The sequence below is a fragment of the Artemia sp. Qi Xiang Cuo genome, chromosome 8, assembly GCF_049724085.1.
Source record: "Artemia sp. Qi Xiang Cuo chromosome 8, ASM4972408v1, whole genome shotgun sequence".
Taxonomy (NCBI): domain Eukaryota; kingdom Metazoa; phylum Arthropoda; class Branchiopoda; order Anostraca; family Artemiidae; genus Artemia; species Artemia sp. Qi Xiang Cuo.
In genome coordinates this window covers 55,186,343-55,206,098 of record NC_142801.1, presented here as the reverse complement: position 1 = coordinate 55,206,098, position 19,756 = coordinate 55,186,343, and the positions used below count along the sequence as shown (strand labels likewise).

Sequence of the window (19,756 nt, the reverse complement as noted above, 5' to 3'; positions counted from 1 at the left end):
GCTTTCTGGGGTTGTCCTTTGAGATTTTGGAGTATCACTTGCTCTTGCTTCATATATCTCATCTCCTCTGGAGGTGGAGGGTTTATTTTTTATTTCCTCACGCTGAAGTCCTGTTTCGGGGGAGTTAAAGATTCTTGGGAACTCTGGGAGGAGTCAAATACCTTTGGAGAATGTCTCCACTGCTTGAATGCCATATCTTCTGGGGGGTGAGGCGTATTTCATAGCATGGTCTGTTTCCAGGAATGAGATTCCTTGGGTTTTACTTTTGACACCGTTATGTGATGGTATTGTCCCAAGTTTTCATCTTCAGGGTGTTCCTGTGTCCAAGGCAGGGTACTTTGCCTTGTTTTTATCGGATAATTTATAATGTCCATGGCCTCTCTCAAGCTTTTTGTATTTGTATCCCTAGGGGGAGTCTTCCCCCTTTTTGCACCTGGGGTTTCCATAGCTCTGTTTAATTCCTCCTGTAACGATAGGGGTCTTTCTATCGGGGTTCCTGGGGATACCATGTCGTCAGGAAATCTTTTAGGGGGAAATGGGGTCGAAATTATATCCGGGAAAACTTGGGTTTTTGGCGACAGCGTATAATCTAATTCTTCCTTTGAGCTTTCTAAAGATGAACTCTCTGGACTTTTTGGGGTTCTTGCAGGCATGGGTATTAAGGGTTTTCTTTTAGGGATGATTAGGTTTTTCATGGCCAAGAATTCTTCAAAATCTTCCTCTTCGCTATTGTTTTCAAAGTAGTTTTGTTTGAAATTAAAGGGTTTTAATTCGGATAGCCTTGACTTAGGAAATTCATTTTCCGCGTTTGATGAATCTGAAGATGAGGGTTCGGGTGCCCACTGAACGGGGTATTTGGCGCCTTTCATACGGCTAACATGTGCCTTGTATGTTCTCCCGTTTTCTGGATTTATCATTTTAAAAGTAAAATCATTGTCGTATTTTTTTATTATTCTGTAGGGTCCCGAATATTTATTGGAAAGTTTCTTGCCTTCCAGCTTAGCTTCCTTTTTTAGATAGACACAGTCGCCTACCTTAAAATTTATATTCCCTTTGATTTTGGACTCGTTTTTCAGCTCTTGGTTCATTTTATATTTTTATAACACTTGTCTAACTATTTTATAGGTTTTTCTCATCTTATTTGTAAAATCTTGATTGTATTCATCGGTATTACTGTAATATTCTCTGGAATCTATAATTTACTGATAAGGTATTTTAAAATCGCGTCCGAACAAAAGAAAAAATGGATTCTCTTTAGTCGTTTCTGAATAAGCGGTATTAATTACATTGGTTAGGTAAGGTAAATATAGATCCCAATCGTTTCGGTTGTCATTTGTATAAATACTCAAAACATTGGAAAACATCGTGAGCCAATTTTCTATTTTTCCATTAGCTTGGGGATGGTAGGGAGAGGTTAATAGTTTTTCAATTTTGAGGAAACTCATTAAATCTTTTGTTACTTTAGAAACGAAGTTAGTTCCGTTGTCACTAATAACCTGGTGAGGAACACCAAATTTTAAAAATATTTTTGCCAACGTTTTACTGGTGGCGTATGCACCTTGATTTTTCAATGCTTTGTCAAAAGTGAAGCCGGTAAAATGGTCTATTACCGAGAGAACGCAAGTATGTCCTCTATTAGAAACAGGTAGTCCTCCACTCGTACCATATAGGTCGAATGAAACAATATCGAAAGGAAACCTTTCTACTGGCACTCTTCCCATCGGGGGATTAGGGTACGTTTGGAGATTTTTTCTTAAGTTACACGCTTCACATGTACTTATAAAATTTTTGAGTTTTGTTAACGCCGTAGGAACATAAAAATAGTGTTTTAGCTTGTGAAATGTTTTGGTTATTCCTAAGTGTCCACCTAATGGATTTTAAAATGAAATTATTCAAAGGCAGGTATTATTTAGCTCTGGGGTCGTACTGGGATTATTTGTATTTGGCTTCTATTTGTTTCGCCAGTTACTATCCTGCAAAGGATTCTATCGTCCAAGTCATAATAAAAATTGTCTATTTCCCGTCTCAGGGCTTTGAACTTATCAGGGAGATTATCAGAATTCACAAAATAACCAATTAGAGTCAAACACATTTCATCCTTAACTTGGTTTCTTTTAATGTTAGCTAGGGATAAGGGGCTACGGATAATTTTGTATTCTTCTGTTAGGATTTTAGGTTTATTGTTCTTGTGTTTTCGTTTGCTGGGATTGATGGTATTTATGTGTTTAGTTTCAGTATCTGAAGAGGTGTTCTCAGGGTGTCTACTCAAGTAATCACAAGGGCATTTTGTTTACCGGTCACATGTTCAAATTCATAATCTATATCTTGGATTTTTATTATCCATCTCGCTAAGATTCCAGTTGGATTTTTGAATGTGCTCAGGTACTGTAAGCTTTTATGGTCCGAGCGCAGTTTAAATTTTCGTCCTACTAAATAATGTCTGAATTTATCTAAATGGTAAATTATAGATAGTAGTTCCAATTGCGTTGCTGAATAACTACTTTCGCCTTTAGTTAGAGTTCTGCTTGAATAGCATATGACTTTCTCTATATACCGAGGGGGTTCTTGTAGGGGTTCAGGGTAGTTTTCCACGGGAATTAATTGGGAAAGGATTGCACCGATGCCTAAAGCTGAAGCTTCAGTGATAACCACAAATTGTCCCTTTTCAAAATCTGGTAGCGACAAAATTGGTTCAAAAGTAAGAGCCTTCTTGAGAGTATCTAATGAAGTCTGAGCTTCGTTCGACCAGGTGATAGTTTTGCCGTCCCCTTTAGTTAGGTCAGTTAGTGGTTTTGCGATTTGTGCGTAGTTGCGAATAAATTTCCTAAAATAACTTGTTAAACCAATGATGCCTCTTAGTTGTTTCATCGTTTTTGGTGGTTTGAGATTTTCTACACATTTTATTTTTTCGGGGTCTGGTGATATTTGGCCTTGGGTCACTATCATTCCTAAAAATTTTATTTCGGGTTGGAGTAAATTTACTTTTTCAGGTCTACATTTTAAATTACCCTCTCTGAATTTTTCGAAAACTTTGGTTAATGTGTTTAAATGGTCCTCTGGTGTTTCTCCCACGCATATCACATCATCCACAAAATGGATAATATTTTCTATACCTCTTAGTAAGTATAATAGAGGTCTACATAATGCACTTGAACTAGTTTTGAGTCCGAAGGGTACCCTCAAATATTCATAAGAACCACATTCCGTTGTTGAAAAAGGCGTTTTATGAACGTCATTATCCGCTATTTTAACCTGGTGATAACCTTGTGTGAGGTCAAGCGATGTAAAAATTTTATTTTTGGTTGAAATAGAGTCAAGGATTTCATCAATGCGGGGTAGGGGAAATTTGTCACTAACAACCTACTTATTTAAGGCTCTATAATCTACTACAAGCCTAAGGTCCTTGTTCTTTTTTGGTACTAGTATAATGGGGGCTGAATACGGGCTTATACTTGGCCGTATAATATTGTTTCTTTCTAATTCGTGGATTTTATGTTTTAACCAATTTTTGTAGGGATGAGGGATACGATAGGGCTGTTTAGCTATAGGCAACCCTGTGGTTTGGATAGAATGTTCATAGAATGGTATCAATCCAATATCTTCCTCACATGTAGAAAAAATATCTCTAAAATTCCAGAGCAATTCACACAATTTCTCTTTCAATTGTGTATCATGGATATGGTCTAATTTAAATTTTTCCAAAAATTGGGATCTTCTTAGTGGGTATATTTCCTTTGGGTTACTGACATCAATGCCATTAACTAGTGTTTTCCTGGAGTTTTTCCACTTGTTTAGCTCGTGTTCAGAAATCACTTGTATTTCAACGAGACATGTTCCCTTTGTTAATGTGATCGTATCGTTTTCATGTGTGTTAGTCAACCAAATAAAACCTTCGCCTTTTTCATATGAAATAATCTGTTCTTCACAGAACAGATTTTCTGGAATTTCTTTACACGGGGATGCAAACCAAATTTCGGAATTGTCATTCACGGGGGTGACCATTTGTGAGATTTGTACTCTTTGAATCGTTTTTGGGGGGATTTTTGTTTTACGTACCGCAAATCCATAGTATTTTTCTTCCGAGTCATTTTCTATTAAGTTAAGATTGGCGCTTGGCTGCGTTAAGTCTTCCGCTTGTGGGGTTGATTGTAAGGGTAAGTCCAAGCCCTGTCCCCTTGCAGTGGTACTTAGATTTATTGTTTCTTTCCATAATTAAGCTATTTTCTTTATTTCTGTTTGTCCATACTCCTGCATTTTCCCTATTTTTGCTTTTATCGACTCAATCCATTTGCTGCTTGAATTTCTTTTTCGTCCTGTGGGCGGAAATGACGTGAAGTGAGGTACAAAAGACTTGATTCTGTTCACTGTTGCTTTTCCTCTCTCCACGCGTTGGAGAATAGGATCGTATAGATACACGAATCTATTATTTGCTATATCCAATAACACTTTATTAGTTTTTTGAAAATTAGCACCAATTATAGCCTCGTATGGGAAATTTTTGCAGATTAGGAAATTTATAGGAAAAGTCCTATTATATTTTATTACATCTAGGTATTTGGAGCCTATGGCTTCCAGCCTATGACACGTGGCACTTGTTAAACTGGGAATAGTGCGGTTTTTCCGTCGCTTAATATGCACTGGTAGTTTATTAAATACATTCGAGTTTATTATGTTAACTGATGCACCGGAATCTATTAACGCTTTGAAGTTAATACTTGCAACACTAAAATTATTTAATATAGGTAGTATATCATTATTATCACTAAAAGAAGGTACAATTACTGGATGGGACTTATAAAAAATACTGGCCTCCAGGGTCCCGGCTAATTTTCTTAAGGGCCTAATTCGTTTCCCTGTGTGCTTATTTGATAAGTTGGGGTTTGACATTGGGGTTCGGCGGGAATTTCACTTGCTAGTGAAGTTTCAAGTTGATTGACATTTGATTGTCTTGGTCGCCAAGTATAATTGCGTGGGTTAGGATTTTTTGTGCCGACAGCTCGCGGCATTTGTTTATTTTGTATTGACGAAAAATTTCTTTCGTTTCCCGAAAAATTTCTTTCATTTCCCGTTGGGAAAAAATATCTTCTGTCATTGCCTGTATTCCTGTTAAATCTAGTTGGATATACTGTTCTTGAATTATATTGGTACATGTTTTGTTGCGTATTTGGGTTGGGGAACTGATAACTATTTTGTCGGTTGGGGAAAGGATTTGTATAGGGTTGGGGAGGCGTATATTGGGAAGGATTCGCGTATACAAATCCTTGTTAGTGTGGGTTGCGGAACGACGGGAGGCGTGGGGGGTTATTTCTATAGCTTCCTGACCCATTGGCATTTAAGTTTGTTCTCCCGAACAAACGCTTATTAAAACTGGGGTTGCTGGTGTAAAGTTACTTCTAGTACGGCATTCCCTGGTAATATGTCCTTGTTTATTCCATGCGTAGCATATAATTGGGGGGTTCTGTACGTTGTTTTTCGTATTCGTGGGTACAAAACGTACCATTCTTTGCCTCATAGGGGTTGGAGATCTATTTTGGTTCAGTTTGGGTGAATTATCTCTCGAAAAGAATCCTGGGGAAATTGCTCGTGATCACCCCAGAGGTGGATTTTTTACTTTATTTTTTCTTGACTTGTTGTGGATTGCCTCAATAGAGTCAATTTCTATTAGTATCTCTACTTCGTCGACAGCTAGCTATAATGTGGCGATCTTTTATTATGTAGACGTTCGGTATAAATTTGGGTTTAACCTGTGCATGAAATAATTTATTAAAACTAGATCTTATAAGGAACCAAATTACTCTCAATACTTGGTTTCAATAGATACCATTACCTTGTGCAAATACTCTCTAACATTTTGTGTTTTGTTAAAAAAAACCATACCATGCTTTAGTTTATGTGTTGAACTGGTTTCAGTAAATATTTCTTGGAACACTTTTAGCAATTTTTCAACTGAGTTTATTGGAAGATTGTTATCTTCCCCTATCGTATTTTCTATTTGCTTTAGAAATGCTAGTGCTTGCCCCTAAAGTCTCATTAACAACATGCCTACTAATGATTTTAAGTCTATTTGAGCTACTTCTACGAATTGGTTTAATTGTATAATACATTCATCTACATCTTAATCACCTTTATATGATGGGAGGGATTTTGAAATCTCCACTGTTTTGGCAATGTTTTTTTTCTTTAACAATTGCTGGTTTTGATCTAACATTTTTTATTTCAAATCAAATTAAAATCCAGCAGTGGTTTTATTATTTTTTGATATAACACAAGTTTGATACTTCCAAATTATATATTTTTTTGTTACTATATTGAGGGGACTTAGGTAATATTTTTAGGCCTAATAAAATATTGCACTTCAAGCCATGCATAAATTGCACTTCAAGCATACGTTAAATATTACACTTTCCCTATGTGTAATATTTCTCAATAATCTTTTTTTTTTTAGAAAATTTTGTCCTTGTGTTTTGCTCCTTTAAACAGGCCGCGCCAATTCTAATGGGGGGGTTTAAATAAAAATAAATTGTTCTTATATCTTCTGATGCTTCCTAATACGGAAATTCCAATTAATAATTCAAAGGGGAATTTTAGTCAAGCTCTTAGCTGACGGTTTGCGAGTGGCTTACCTGAGTGGAGGCGGAACTTCTAGAGTGGGGAGCTTAAACTAGTAGTACAAATAGGGAGCTTATATTAACGGCCATACTGAGTCGAAATCAGACTGAAAAGTTTCAGTTTCCCTTAGGAGCGATTGGAGCCACAAGGACTAACAAACTTGAGAAATATTAACATAGAGAGAATAAAATAAGAAAGTAATGTGTTTATTTTTACTCACATAATCGTCGCAGAGTTCGGTGATAACGACACACTTGCAATATAAGACACTAATACAAAATTGTCATCTGGAGCGATGCAACGCAAAAGTTAATGCACTGATAAAAAGTTTTCTCAAAAGTTTATTTTGAATAGACTGCAAATAATCTCACATAACACAAATCATAAGAAATTCATAGTAGTCTCTCCTAGGTTAGACTTAGACAAGACTGAAGATAATACTCCAATCAGACTGACTCCAAATTGCTAAGTTCTAGCTATCTACTTTTCCCAATTTCGCCAGGGGTTACGTCCGGGCGTTACCAGCAAGTATATTTTACGGATTCTATTGGTTCTATTATATGGCCTATATTTCTATTGGGTAATGATGAACCAATGAGCTACTTGGGTTTAATTAAGATTTATTACTTTTAAGACATCACTTTGGAATTCTTCAGAACAAACAAAGTTATACACTGTATCTTTTTGCTTGTAAGGTGTCACTTAGTTCCTAGAAGGCTGATGATTTATTTCTGTGAAAATTCTTAAAGGACAATAGGATTTAATTACATTGAGATGTTCATTCTGATATTTGCAGAACGAACAAAGTTTTACACTGTAGTTTTTTGCTAATGAGGATAATAAATCTTAAAGGACAATAGGATTTAATTACATTGAGATGTTTATTCTGATATTTTCAGAGCAAACGAGGTTTTTACACTGTAGCTTTTTGCTAATGAGGATAATAAATTCTACTATCTCTTGATGGTTTGGTAATTCAAGATCTTGAGATTTAAATTACATTGTTAGTCACCTGTCATATAAAACTTGGTCAAACTGATATTTATTGCATACATTGGCCACACAAAGGCCGATTTATTTATTAGATTTTCTGTGGGAAAGATTATTACAATGTATGTTTAAATTAGATACATTTGTTTCACTATGTTAAATTGGACAGTTGAGTCTTGCTCGATCTGTAGGTCATTTGAATTCTTCAAGTTCATATTTTGGGTGGTTTTACTTTTACTTGGGTAACTTTAGTTGTAAAATTTTGAGGTTTTTGAAAATTGATCCCATTACACTAGTTAGAACACTATATTGATGCAAAGGTTAGTTTACATGTGATAGCACTTACTTTATTTGACTTTTGGGGGGAACTTGACGTCGTTCCGCCTCTCCTTCTACCATAACTTCATCAACATAAATTTTCAACGAGGCACTATTCGGAGCAACAGTTTCGAGACGGTACATCGAATCTCCATCCCATATCCAACCAAAAGAAGGGGAGCTCTTGAGCTGCTCCATGCTCTTAACCATCATTTTTTTTGTGTCTGGCCTACCACGATGCATTTCGAGTTTTCAAGCTAATGCCTGAGTTTTCATATCGAGTTTTCAAACGGATGAAAATTAACCAGGAGGTACAACGGTGGTCAACATGGCGTAGAACACAACCAAGCCATATGAGCCGTTATCTCATCACAATTTCCGAATCTGGGTGTTGGTGCTTACAGTGATCGTTAATCTCCTTACTAAATGTATGATCACGACCCTGGATGCGTAGAATGCGGTAGAATGGCGAGTGCATTTGATAGTGGTCATGAAGATTATATATTCAGACACTGAGACTTCAAAGAGGAAGACATCTAGCCGAGCTGCCCTGTGTCAGTATCTCACCAATAAACTCATACTTGTTTTGTTGTTTTGGAAGGGGGAGCTTTTTGGTTTACTATACATCTGTGGCCCAAAAGAACTTGAAAGAATTTCAATGCAATGGATCATCGTTTATTCCTTTAAAAAAATCGATACTTAAGGAAATGTCGGATCTAATCTGGAATTTAGACAAGAGCATTTTTACTTTGTACGATGTGGGGTGGGGGCCTAAATCAACAGGCCCAAAGACTCCAATGTTTTATTTTACTTATAGGTATCGAAATGTTGGATCCTCTGAAACCATGATACTAAATTCTCTCAAACCTGACCAATCCTGCCACAATAGGGTTCGAAGTATCGCGCGATCCTTATTCAGCATTTCCAAGTAAATAAATAAAACCACCTTAAGATCTTGTTCTCACCAATATTTTTCTCACAAATGTTAATATCAATATATCAGTCTCTTTCGAGCTCGCTCAAAAACTACAAGACCAGAACTGGGGCTTACACTGAGACCAATAATGTGCGGTTTTTTTTCTGACGGTAAACTCCTCAGGCACAGTACCTAAGTAGGAAAATTTGAACACAAAATTTAGTGGAAAATATATTTTTAACGGAGACGTTTTTCGACGATCCTGTTGAAATATTTCAATGAAACCCTTATAACGTTATGACACATGAACTAGCATCAAAAACAAATGAAATCTAACGTACCTAAAAATGCAGCTATGTAGTCAGTACTGGAGAAAGGACTTGGCTAGCGACATCATGTTCAGAGATGAATTCACTTCCCTTTGGTATTTGAACTCAGCAATGTCTTACAAAAAAGACGTGACTAAATAGCTAAAGTAGCCCTTTAATACGTAGCGGGTATTATCCCCCTTCGACTTTCAAATACATCATTCTCAACTTTAGTTCCTGAAACTATTCTGAAACTATTTACAAGCATTAATATGGAAATAATACAAGAGCAATTTTACTTTGTGCGATGTGAGTGGGGGCCTAGATAAAAAAAAATTAATTCTAAGGTCCTTGTGTTTTTTATTTTTCCTTAGGGGCACTTCGGTGCAATATCAGCGGGACTCCTCTTTTAAGCCTGCAACCCTGTCTATAGGTAGGATGGGAGATCCTTATTATAGAAGCCTAAAGTCATGGTTTAAGCTTCTGGTTCAAATCACTATGTAAGTTCCATTTCATTTAATCTCATTTACCATACTTAATGACGACTCGGTCTAACATTGATGACTTGGAGGATGCACGGGGGAAGATTCAAAAAAGAAATTGTAAAAATTTTTCTTTGATCCCTACCAAGTACTATTACCCATTGGCTTTCAGATATAGCTATTTCCCTGATTATTCTTAATTTTAGATCAGTATGGAAACTATACAATCGACCAAATTTGGCAAAATATAAACGGAATTAACACGCAAGGAGAAAACATTGCAGACAATGGAGGGATCAAAATTGCTTTCAGGGTACGTTTTTCACTGTTTACTTTTCCAAAAATTTTGATTTTTAATCCAAACTGACGGTAACCTTCAAGAATAAGCTGATAACAATGATAAAATGACAAAGTAATGATAAATTTCAACATAAATATTTAAAGAATCACGGAGAGGTGTAATTTACACTCAATTGAATTTCTGCAGAGAAGCAAATCTTATAAAAAGAGAAATATTCTAATTGATTTTTTTCGATGGAGACAATAGCTTATTTTTAAAAAGAAGCAGGATGCCCCGTCCTCTGGGTTTGTTTTGACAGCGACATATACAAACATTTTTAGCAACTTTAACAATTTTGGAGATCTCATTTTTGAATCCCTGTTTTAAGATTCATAGTGTCTCCTTAAAGCCTAGGGTATTTTTGGAACCCCATCTCTTCTAAGATACTTTTCTAGCCATCTTTTATTACCCTTGTTATTAATCCTTGATTGATTTTCCAGGCGTATGAAACTTGGGTGAAAGAAAATCCAGAAGAAGCGATGAACGAGGTTTTACCAGGACTAGAAGACCTTTCACCTTTCCAGCTTTTTTTCCTCAATTTTGCTCAGATGTCATGTGGCTCATTGCGTCCTGAAATGGCAATGTCAAAAATTAAATCTGCTGTCCATTCTCCAGGGAAGTTTAGGTTCGATTTCTCTTTTATTTTTTTTATCAGAAGGTCCACAAAGAGAAAAGGAGATATTGCGGTCCTATATTTCTGTATTAAAAAGTATGCTTTAAGTCAATTGGTTTATTTTTCGGCTTTTTTTCGCAAACCTATCAAACTAATCCTTATTTCTGGAGAGCAAAATAGCCCCGCCTTTTCAATAGCGGGCTAGCTAAGGCAACGGGTTAACTATTTTGAGCAACAAATCTAGACTGACAAAGAAATTCCTTTTCTAAGAGAGACACAATTACTCCATTTTTTATAATCTAATTCAATATTATCTGAGACATACAAACTAGTAGAAATCAAGAACGTATCTAGAATTTTTGTTCGGGGGAAAATTTTTTCCGAGGGGGAAAAAGTAAAAATTTCAAAAAGCGCCTCAAAAATCTGTTTATATGCCTTTTTATGTTTTTTAAGAGTCGGAAAAAAATTTCGGGAGGAGGAATCAAACCCCGTACACTCCCCCCATTGGCAGAAACAATGAAAAATTTTGGGAATCACAACATATTTACGAATCAACTCTCTGTTTTTCTGTGGTGCATAATTTTCAAAATAATGAAATTAACTATTTCTAGTAATCTATAGAATGTACAAAAGAATTCTTCCTGTTGATTGTGACTAGTTGCCCCCAATCGCTCTTGACTTATGATTTAGACTTATTAGGATATGAGTATACACCTGTAATACTCAATTTGTATAAATACTTGCTTTAGAGATTCAATGTCGCCAGTTTCGTTTCGCATTTTGATGACGGCTTGACCTAACAAATTTTCTTCTTTGAGTGTCTTGTTTTTCCAAGTTTACAACATTTGCAAGAAAAGAAAAACATTTGCAAGAAAAGAAAAAAAAATCTTATGGTTGCCATCCGTTCCATCTTAAAATGCTAATCTATTTGATAGATCAAGATCTTACTTTTTCTACTAAAAACAAAGAAAGAAACCTTTAAACTCATCAGATAACTAAGTTGATCAAACAGTCCGTGGTAACAAACTGTAAGTTAGGAGCGACCCGGCTCAATACTAACAGAAACTCTAAAAACGGAATTTTGATACCAATAGATACATCAGAAGAATCAGACTTTTGTGCTGATTTCAAATATATAAGTTTTATCAGGTTTAGTCTCACCCATCAAAAGTTACGCGCCTGAGAAAATGTTCCTTATTTTCGAAAAAGGGGGGAAACAACCCATAAAAGTCATAGAACTTTAATGAAAATCACACCATCAGATCCAGCGTATCAGAGAACCTTCCGATAGAGGTTTCAAGCTCCTATATGCAAAAATGTGGAATTTCGTATTTTTGCCAGAAGAAAGATCACGGATGCGTGTTTTTTTGTTTTTTTTCCAGGGGTGATCGTATCGAACCAGTAGTCCTAGAAGATCACGAGAGGGCTCATTCGAACGGAAATTAAAAGCTCTAGTTCCCTTTTTGAATGACCAAAAAATTGGAGGGCAACTTGGCCCCCTCCCACGCTCATTTTTCCCCAAAATCACCCAATCAAAATTTTGAGATAGCCAATTTGTTCAGCACAGTCGAAAATCTAATTAATATGTCTTTGAGGATGACTTAATCCCCCACAGTTCCCAGGGGAAAGGCTGCAAGTCATAAACTTTGCCCATTGTTTACATATAGTATTGGTTATTGGGAAGCACAGTTTATATAATTAGGCAGTAAGTTTACCGCAGATGATTTCTGGCTCTTCATTCTCGGTGCGAACAAAAAGCTCCTCCCACTTATTTATGCATTAGCGGGTTAGTGTGTATACGTTAATCAATGAGAAATGATTAGAAATAGCATTATTCGTAATTGCGAAAGCAGAAAAAAACTGGGTGAGCCGGCCAAGTGGTTTGCAACTGTCCCATCTCACAGGTATGACTTAATTTATATACAAATTAGAACTTAATCTATTATTTAAATACCGTGGACTCAACTGATTGGCCTATTTAGGTTTTTATAAAAACGGGGGCGGGGGGTTGATGAAATTTGTGAAAATAAGGAATTTTTTTTTCTTCTAATAACTGGGGGAATAGGTGTGATGGTTTCAGGGGTGGATCCAGGATTTTTTAAGGGGGGCGCAAAATAAGTTGATCCGATAAACTAACGTTAGAAGCAAGCTTAGTGAATGCAAACTTGGGTTAATTAGGAAAATTACACTACTTTAGTGGGGCGCCCCTCGCCCCCCCCCCTCACTGTATTCGCCACTGGATGGGTTATAATTTTTTTTTTCACGTCGTGATATTTATTTTCTCAGATTGTAGTTCCTGTGAAACTTGAAAAGGCTAATTACCTGTTTTGGCGGAGAGCCGAGATAAGACTAGTTTCGTTTTCAAAAAATGTTTTCGTATGAAATGGGCAGACCTTTCCTGAACTTTAAGCAATAAACACCTCTGTTTGGAAATCTTTGCACTTTGTGAATTTAGATAGCGATAAGGGTTCCTGATTGAGACAAATTTTAAGACTTTGGTTCTAATTATTGGCTGCTGTGTTAAAAGTTGCCACAATAGCCCTATCCAAGAAAATACCAAACGTCCGTTAAGAAGTGTTTTTCGTAAAATTCTTAAGGAGTTTTCAGAAAATTGAAGGACATCACACATTTTAGTGGCAGATCCAAAATTTTACGATGCTTTACGCTAGAAAAGCTCCTATTATAGAATATTCTTCAAGTTTGTTTACTAGAAAATAAATAAAATGCATTTCTTACTGCTGAGTCTGTATAATCTGTATATAATCTGCTCAGTCTGTATAAAAAATTGATAAAACTTTTAAAACTGAAATATCAATGCGAATCACCAAATATCATAATCAAATGTCATCGCTTTATTGCATTGTTCAAATAAAACTTATTTTTAACTTGATTATCGTTGTAAATTCATTCTTTGTCTTTCTTTCCATTCTTAAACCAATGTTATATTTACCTTTTGCATTATTACAGCCCACTATATATACATTTATATAAATTTATATGCAGTGGTACAGCCATACCAATTATTCTCCTTTCCTTTTTTATTCTTTAATAATAATTTCTGGTCGTTTTGAGTTTGAGTTATTGTAGGCTTCTATCTCTACTCATCTTAAGTTTAATTTGGCCTTTACTTTTCTTTAAAAAAAACTTTATTTTTCGTAAAGTTTTCCTACTATATATATATATATATATATATATATATATATATATATATATATATATATATATATATATATATATATATATATATATATATATATATATATATATATATATATATATATATATATATATATATATATATATATATATATATATATATATATATATATATATATATATATATATATATATATATATATATATATATATATATATATATATATATATATATATATATATATATCAGCGCGTACAAACAGCTCCTCTCATTTGATCTGCTATTAGCGGTCCAATTACCCTGGAACACGTATTTTGGCAGAAACTTTCTCAAAATGCCTTTAAAACCAAATCGAGACTTCGAAACCTACTTGTAATTCCTATAAACATCTGAACTAATTTTATATATATATATATATATATATATATATATATATATATATATATATATATATATATATATATATATATCAAGGCTGTATCCAGGGGAGGGGGTTACCGGTTTGAACCCCCCCCCCCCCGAAATTTATGACCGACTCGAAAATAAGTCGAAAATTAGTAAAACTTAGGTAAAAATCAGTAAAATTAGTCGAAAACTGAGTCAAAAATTAGTAAACCCCCCCCCCCCAAAAAAAAAAATTCAAAAATTAGTAAAAAAAAAACCCTGAACAAAAATCCTGGATACGGCCCTGGAATATATATATATATATATATATATATATATATATATATATATATATATATATATATATATATATATATATATATATCAGCGCGTACAAACAGCTCCTCTCATTTGATCTGCTATTAGCGGTCCAATTACCCTGGAACACGTATTTTGGCAGAAACTTTCTCAAAATGCCTTTAAAACCAAATCGAGACTTCGAAACCTACTTGTAATTCCTATAAACATCTGAACTAATTTTATATATATATATATATATATATATATATATAATATATATATATATATATATATATATATATATATATATATATATATATATATATATATATATATATATATATATATATATATATCAAGGCTGTATCCAGGGGAGGGGGTTACCGGTTTGAACCCCCCCCCCCCCGAAATTTATGACCGACTCGAAAATAAGTCGAAAATTAGTAAAACTTAGGTAAAAATCAGTAAAATTAGTCGAAAACTGAGTCAAAAATTAGTAAACCCCCCCCCCCCCAAAAAAAAAATTCAAAAATTAGTAAAAAAAAAACCCTGAACAAAAATCCTGGATACGGCCCTGGATATATATATATATATATATATATATATATATATATATATATATATATATATATATATATATATATATATATATATATATATATATATATATATATATATATCGGCGCGTACAAACAGCTGCTTGATCTGCTGAACAACAACTTGATCTGCCATCAGCGGTCCAATTACCCTGGAACACGTATTTTGGCAGAAACTTTCTCAAAATACCTTTGAAACCAACTTGAGACTTCGAAACCTATTTTTAATTCCTAAAAACATCTAATAATAACATTGCACTACTAATTACCGATTTTCATGTATGTATGGGAATAAATTAATTTAAAATTAGTTTCTTCAAAATTAGTGTTCCAACGTTGAAGCCAAGTTTCGCGTTCAAGAGAGATCTGACTTGTCTACCAGTGAAAAGATCTAATGTCGCTTATGTTTATACGTTCTCTGGAGCACTCGCACCTCGGTCCGGGTTTATATAATGGGTGAGATAGGGAAAGATCATACTGCTAATTATATATACTGTGTTGGGAAGTATCAAGGTGTTTTCAGGAGGAATTTTCTTCTAGTGGGGGTCGGGGTCAGAGCAGGGGTTACGGGGGAGGATCTTTCCATGGAGGATATTTCCTTGGGGGAAGCGACATTTCTATGAAGGGCCAGATTTCCCAGTATTATTTAAAAAACGATCAGAAATTAAATAAAAAAACAATTTTTTTCAACTGAAAGTAAGGAGCAAGATCAAAACTTAAAACGAACAAAAATTATTAGGTATGTGAGGATGTTCGCCCCCTAGTCAATACCTCGCTCTTTACGCTAAAGTTTTTTTTTAGTACTTTCAAAAGAGTTATCTATTCTGATTAACCGGCCTTTGTAATTCAGGGGTTCGTGATTCGAACAAAATTCGAACTTTAGCGTAAAGAGCGAGGTATTGAATAGGGAGCGAACTTCCTAATATACGTAATAAAAACATACGAATATAGAAATTCGTTCCTTAAGTTTAACTCATAAGTTACGGCAGAACAAAATTTCGAGAAAGCAATCTAGCCAAAAAAAGGAAAATTAATGTGCGAATTTTATTTTAATTATTCATGTACTGCGAGTCAAAATCAAAGCTGCATTAATTCAAAAATGTTCAGAAATTAGCAAAGAAAAGAAGTTTTTTTAACTGAAAGTAAGAAGCGACATTAAAACTTAAAACGAACAGAAATTATTCCGTATATGAAAGGGGCTGTCCCCTCCTCGACGCCTCGCTCTTTACGCTAAAGTTTGACTCTGTCTCACAATTTTATTTTTTAAAAATAAAAAAAAAATTAGCGTAAAGAGCGAGGCGTTGAGGAGGGGACGGCCCCTTTCATATACGGATTAATTTCTGTTCGTTTTAAGTTTTAATGTCGCTTCTTACTTTCAGTTAAAAAAAACTTGTTTTTTTTTAGTTAATAGTTCACAAGCTTCTTCAGCCATCATCAAGTTTCTTCCCCCCAGATCCATGAGAGTAAGGACTCTTACTCTCATGGTACGTTAAGTACGTCAGCTGTCTCGCGCAGAGCAGAGTGGCCAGATGGGGCGCACTTGCGCCGTTGGCGCTTCTTTTATGTGCATTGAATTTTTCTAATCGGTGCATTTTTTTAGAAGGAAATTCTTTCATCCGGGTCATTTTCACTAGAAAAATTGAACTTTCGGCGCATTTTCACTTTTAGGCGGTGTAACTGTAGACCAAGCAACTGGCAACACTGGCACAGAGTTTAGACAGAAAAAGGACGAGATTAAAAATAGAACTAAGCAGTAAAAATACAGTAGCTATCCCGCCTATACAGGTGGATGACAACCTGATGGATAAGGACGAATGACGTACAATCATTAATAACATGATATAAGTTTTCAAAAAGTTTCTTACATGATGCATAAACCGTACTTATTCTAATAAGCACTATTTAAATGTCAACCATGAAAATTGAAAAATAAAAATTATAAAAATGAAAAGTTTCAGTTATCACATATTATCCAGTCTACAGAATGCTATATCCTGTTTCTTTTTTCTAGAGTACTTGGTTCTCTGCAAAACTTAGAGGAATTTTCTAAAGTATATGGCTGCAGGATATGTGACAAGATGAGCCCACCAAAGCGTTGCACTGTTTGGTAACAAAAATGAAAATTGAAATCCATCCTAGTTTATGTAGTTTATTTCCGCTTTAGTGTCGTGACTAGCACTAAAACAATCCGATTTTGACGCCACCCTCATAAATATTTTTTTTTCAAAATCTGGAGATTTTGATACTATTTCGTTATTCTTGTAATTTACAATTGCACTCTCTTGTCTTCACTCTATCATCGTATTATTTAAATAACAGTTCAGAATATTACCATAATGAATATGAAAATTTAAAAAGAAAAAATAACTGAACTTATATAAAATAAAATTATTCAAAACAGTGAATTAAAAATAAATTCAAATAACTGATTTTAATGTAAAAGTCAAATTCACATTGCTTAGAGTAAATGAAATTACTATTTAATGACTGATCAAAGACATAATTAAATTACAAATAAGATTATCAAATTCATTCAATAGGCAGAATAGTGAAACAGTACCTTGAAAATTATCAAAGAATTTTGGTAAAAAGCTCAGAAACCCCTCAGCACAGAACCCAACTCGAATAGGCGCAGAGTAGTTGACCCTTGTCTAACAGTCTTACTACTGTTGAGCTTGAACCCTAGCTCATATTAACAGCTATTAACACACCTAAACCGTATTCTTCTTACAAAGAAAAGACGCCGAGAAATCGCCTAATATACCCTTTCTTGGTGTATGAACTATTCTAAGGAGTGAGATCACCACCAAGCTCGAACTGACTTTACCGAAATTCTAATTTGTAGTTGAAATCAATAATGACCTTAAAGAAGAAGCTGGTAATGGTGTAATTGAATTTCACTAAATTGTGCATTATAGTAAGGTAATAAGTTGGAACTTATTCCGACAGATGAGTAGTCTTATGTGTTTTTTTACTGTTAGTACTGTTTTGGTTATTACCGAAAAAGAGGTTGAAAAGAGTTGAAATGGTCAGTAAAGATTTGAATTTGTAATACTTCAAGGAAAATTACTCCGCTGAGGGGGGGGGGAATCTCTTTGACGAAGTGTGTTCCTTTATATCCCCGAAATGCCTACGAAAATAGAGTTGGACAAGACAAAAAAAATTGAATTCATAGTTAGTTAAAAAAAAAAACAACTGCCAAGTCGTAGAAACCACCGAGAAAAACGACACAGAAGATAATGTTAGTATAGCTAATAGGCCAAGTAGTCATATTTTTCCAGTTCACGCATAAATTATGACTTAAAACAATAAAAAGTAAATAGAATTGATTATTCAAAAATGCTGTTTTATAACTATATCCAGATGCAAATGGCAATTTTGGAAAGAGAAGGAATATTTAGTCATTTCTGATTTTCAGTTTTCTATCTGGCTAAGTCCACAAATTCACATAATCTATATCAAGTTACATTGGTCTTTCCAATTTCAGCGTTGTTACTTATATAAAATTAGATTGGCAACTTAGGCATAATATTGCTCTGTTTTAAAATTGCTTGAAACAGGGTATGTTAACTGCTTTGGGAGTAGCAGTGTCTGGATGATCCCGAATTTTGTTTCAAAATGTGTTTATTATTTTTATCGAACAAGTCAATAAAGAAGACAATATCTATGAATACTCCCTGTTCCTCTTTAATTTTGAAGTCACACTTGTACTATAAAAGTAGGAATTTGAAATCGCAAGAACTTGAAAATCACATATCCCCGCTAATTTTTTTCCAAGTATTGACTAATAGTATTATGTATTTGTATCTATTGTCAAGTTCATCATACAGACAGAAGAACTAGACTCCAGGTACCCCATCTTTTTTAATTTAAAAAACTATGCCTCAAATCTCTACTGTGATTGGTCAATCCTAAAAACTACGCTTGAAAACTGAACACTGCCGAGCTCACCAATTTACGCGCGGGATACCTTTTACTGACCCTGTAATCGTGGGTAATTTGTTTTCATCCACAGTTGCGATTTTAGTAAAACTTATGCATTGCTTACGTCTTACAAACGTATGCCTCTTAAAAAGCATTTAAAAAGGCGCAACTAATTTGGTTACTATATTTTTTTATTCTAGTCAATATATTTTAAAAATATTTAGTCTCCCGGTGGATATTTTGTTTTATTATTGTGCTTTTTATTTTTGGAAGTGGTAATAAAAGTTATGAAATAATTCAATGTTTAGTTTTAATGTTATATTTGAAGGTCATCAAAGGTAGCATAAGATGTTTCTTTTCAATAAACAAAAAGTACATGGAACTTTTTTTCTGCGACGGTCGAGGTTCTAAAAAAAAGAAATACTGAGAAAAAAGGTCCTAGGCTAGAGGAATTCACAGAAGAAAAATAAACCACTTTTTTTCCCCTGTAGAATCACAATGCGCTGTCGGCGCTAATGAATAAGAAAAAGAAAAATTAAAACACCAGAAGCTAAAAATAGTAAAAAAAAAACATATCAAGAAAATAAAAATGGGGAAAAAATAAGAAAAATTAAAATAGAGGTAAAAAATATAAATAAATAAACAAAATCTTTGATATGATATCTGATATATTAGAGGGGGGTAATCAGAACAATATATGTTTAATCATATTTTGATTCTCTTGACCTACATTGCCCAGCTAACACTACCTTTGAGAGCAGCTTAGCAAACAGTTCCTGTTAATAATCTCAGACGTATGAAAATATCACATACGACCTT

At 34.4% G+C, this 19,756-nt stretch overlaps 1 protein-coding gene across 2 annotated transcripts in view; it reads left to right on the top strand.

The window, feature by feature from the left end:
- LOC148949580 (neprilysin-4-like) overlaps positions 1 to 19,232 on the top strand; it is a 122,570-nt gene extending 103,338 nt beyond the window's left edge. For both annotated transcript variants that reach the window (XM_089093611.1, XM_089093610.1), the window contains 3 exons: positions 9,830 to 9,936; positions 10,404 to 10,588; positions 17,025 to 19,232. In XM_089093611.1, coding sequence (XP_088949737.1) covers positions 9,830 to 9,936; positions 10,404 to 10,588; positions 17,025 to 17,124 — 392 coding nt within the window. In that variant the 3' untranslated portion in view covers positions 17,125 to 19,232. The remainder of the gene's footprint in view (positions 1 to 9,829; positions 9,937 to 10,403; positions 10,589 to 17,024) is intronic.
- The last annotated feature ends 524 nt before the right edge of the window (positions 19,233 to 19,756 follow it).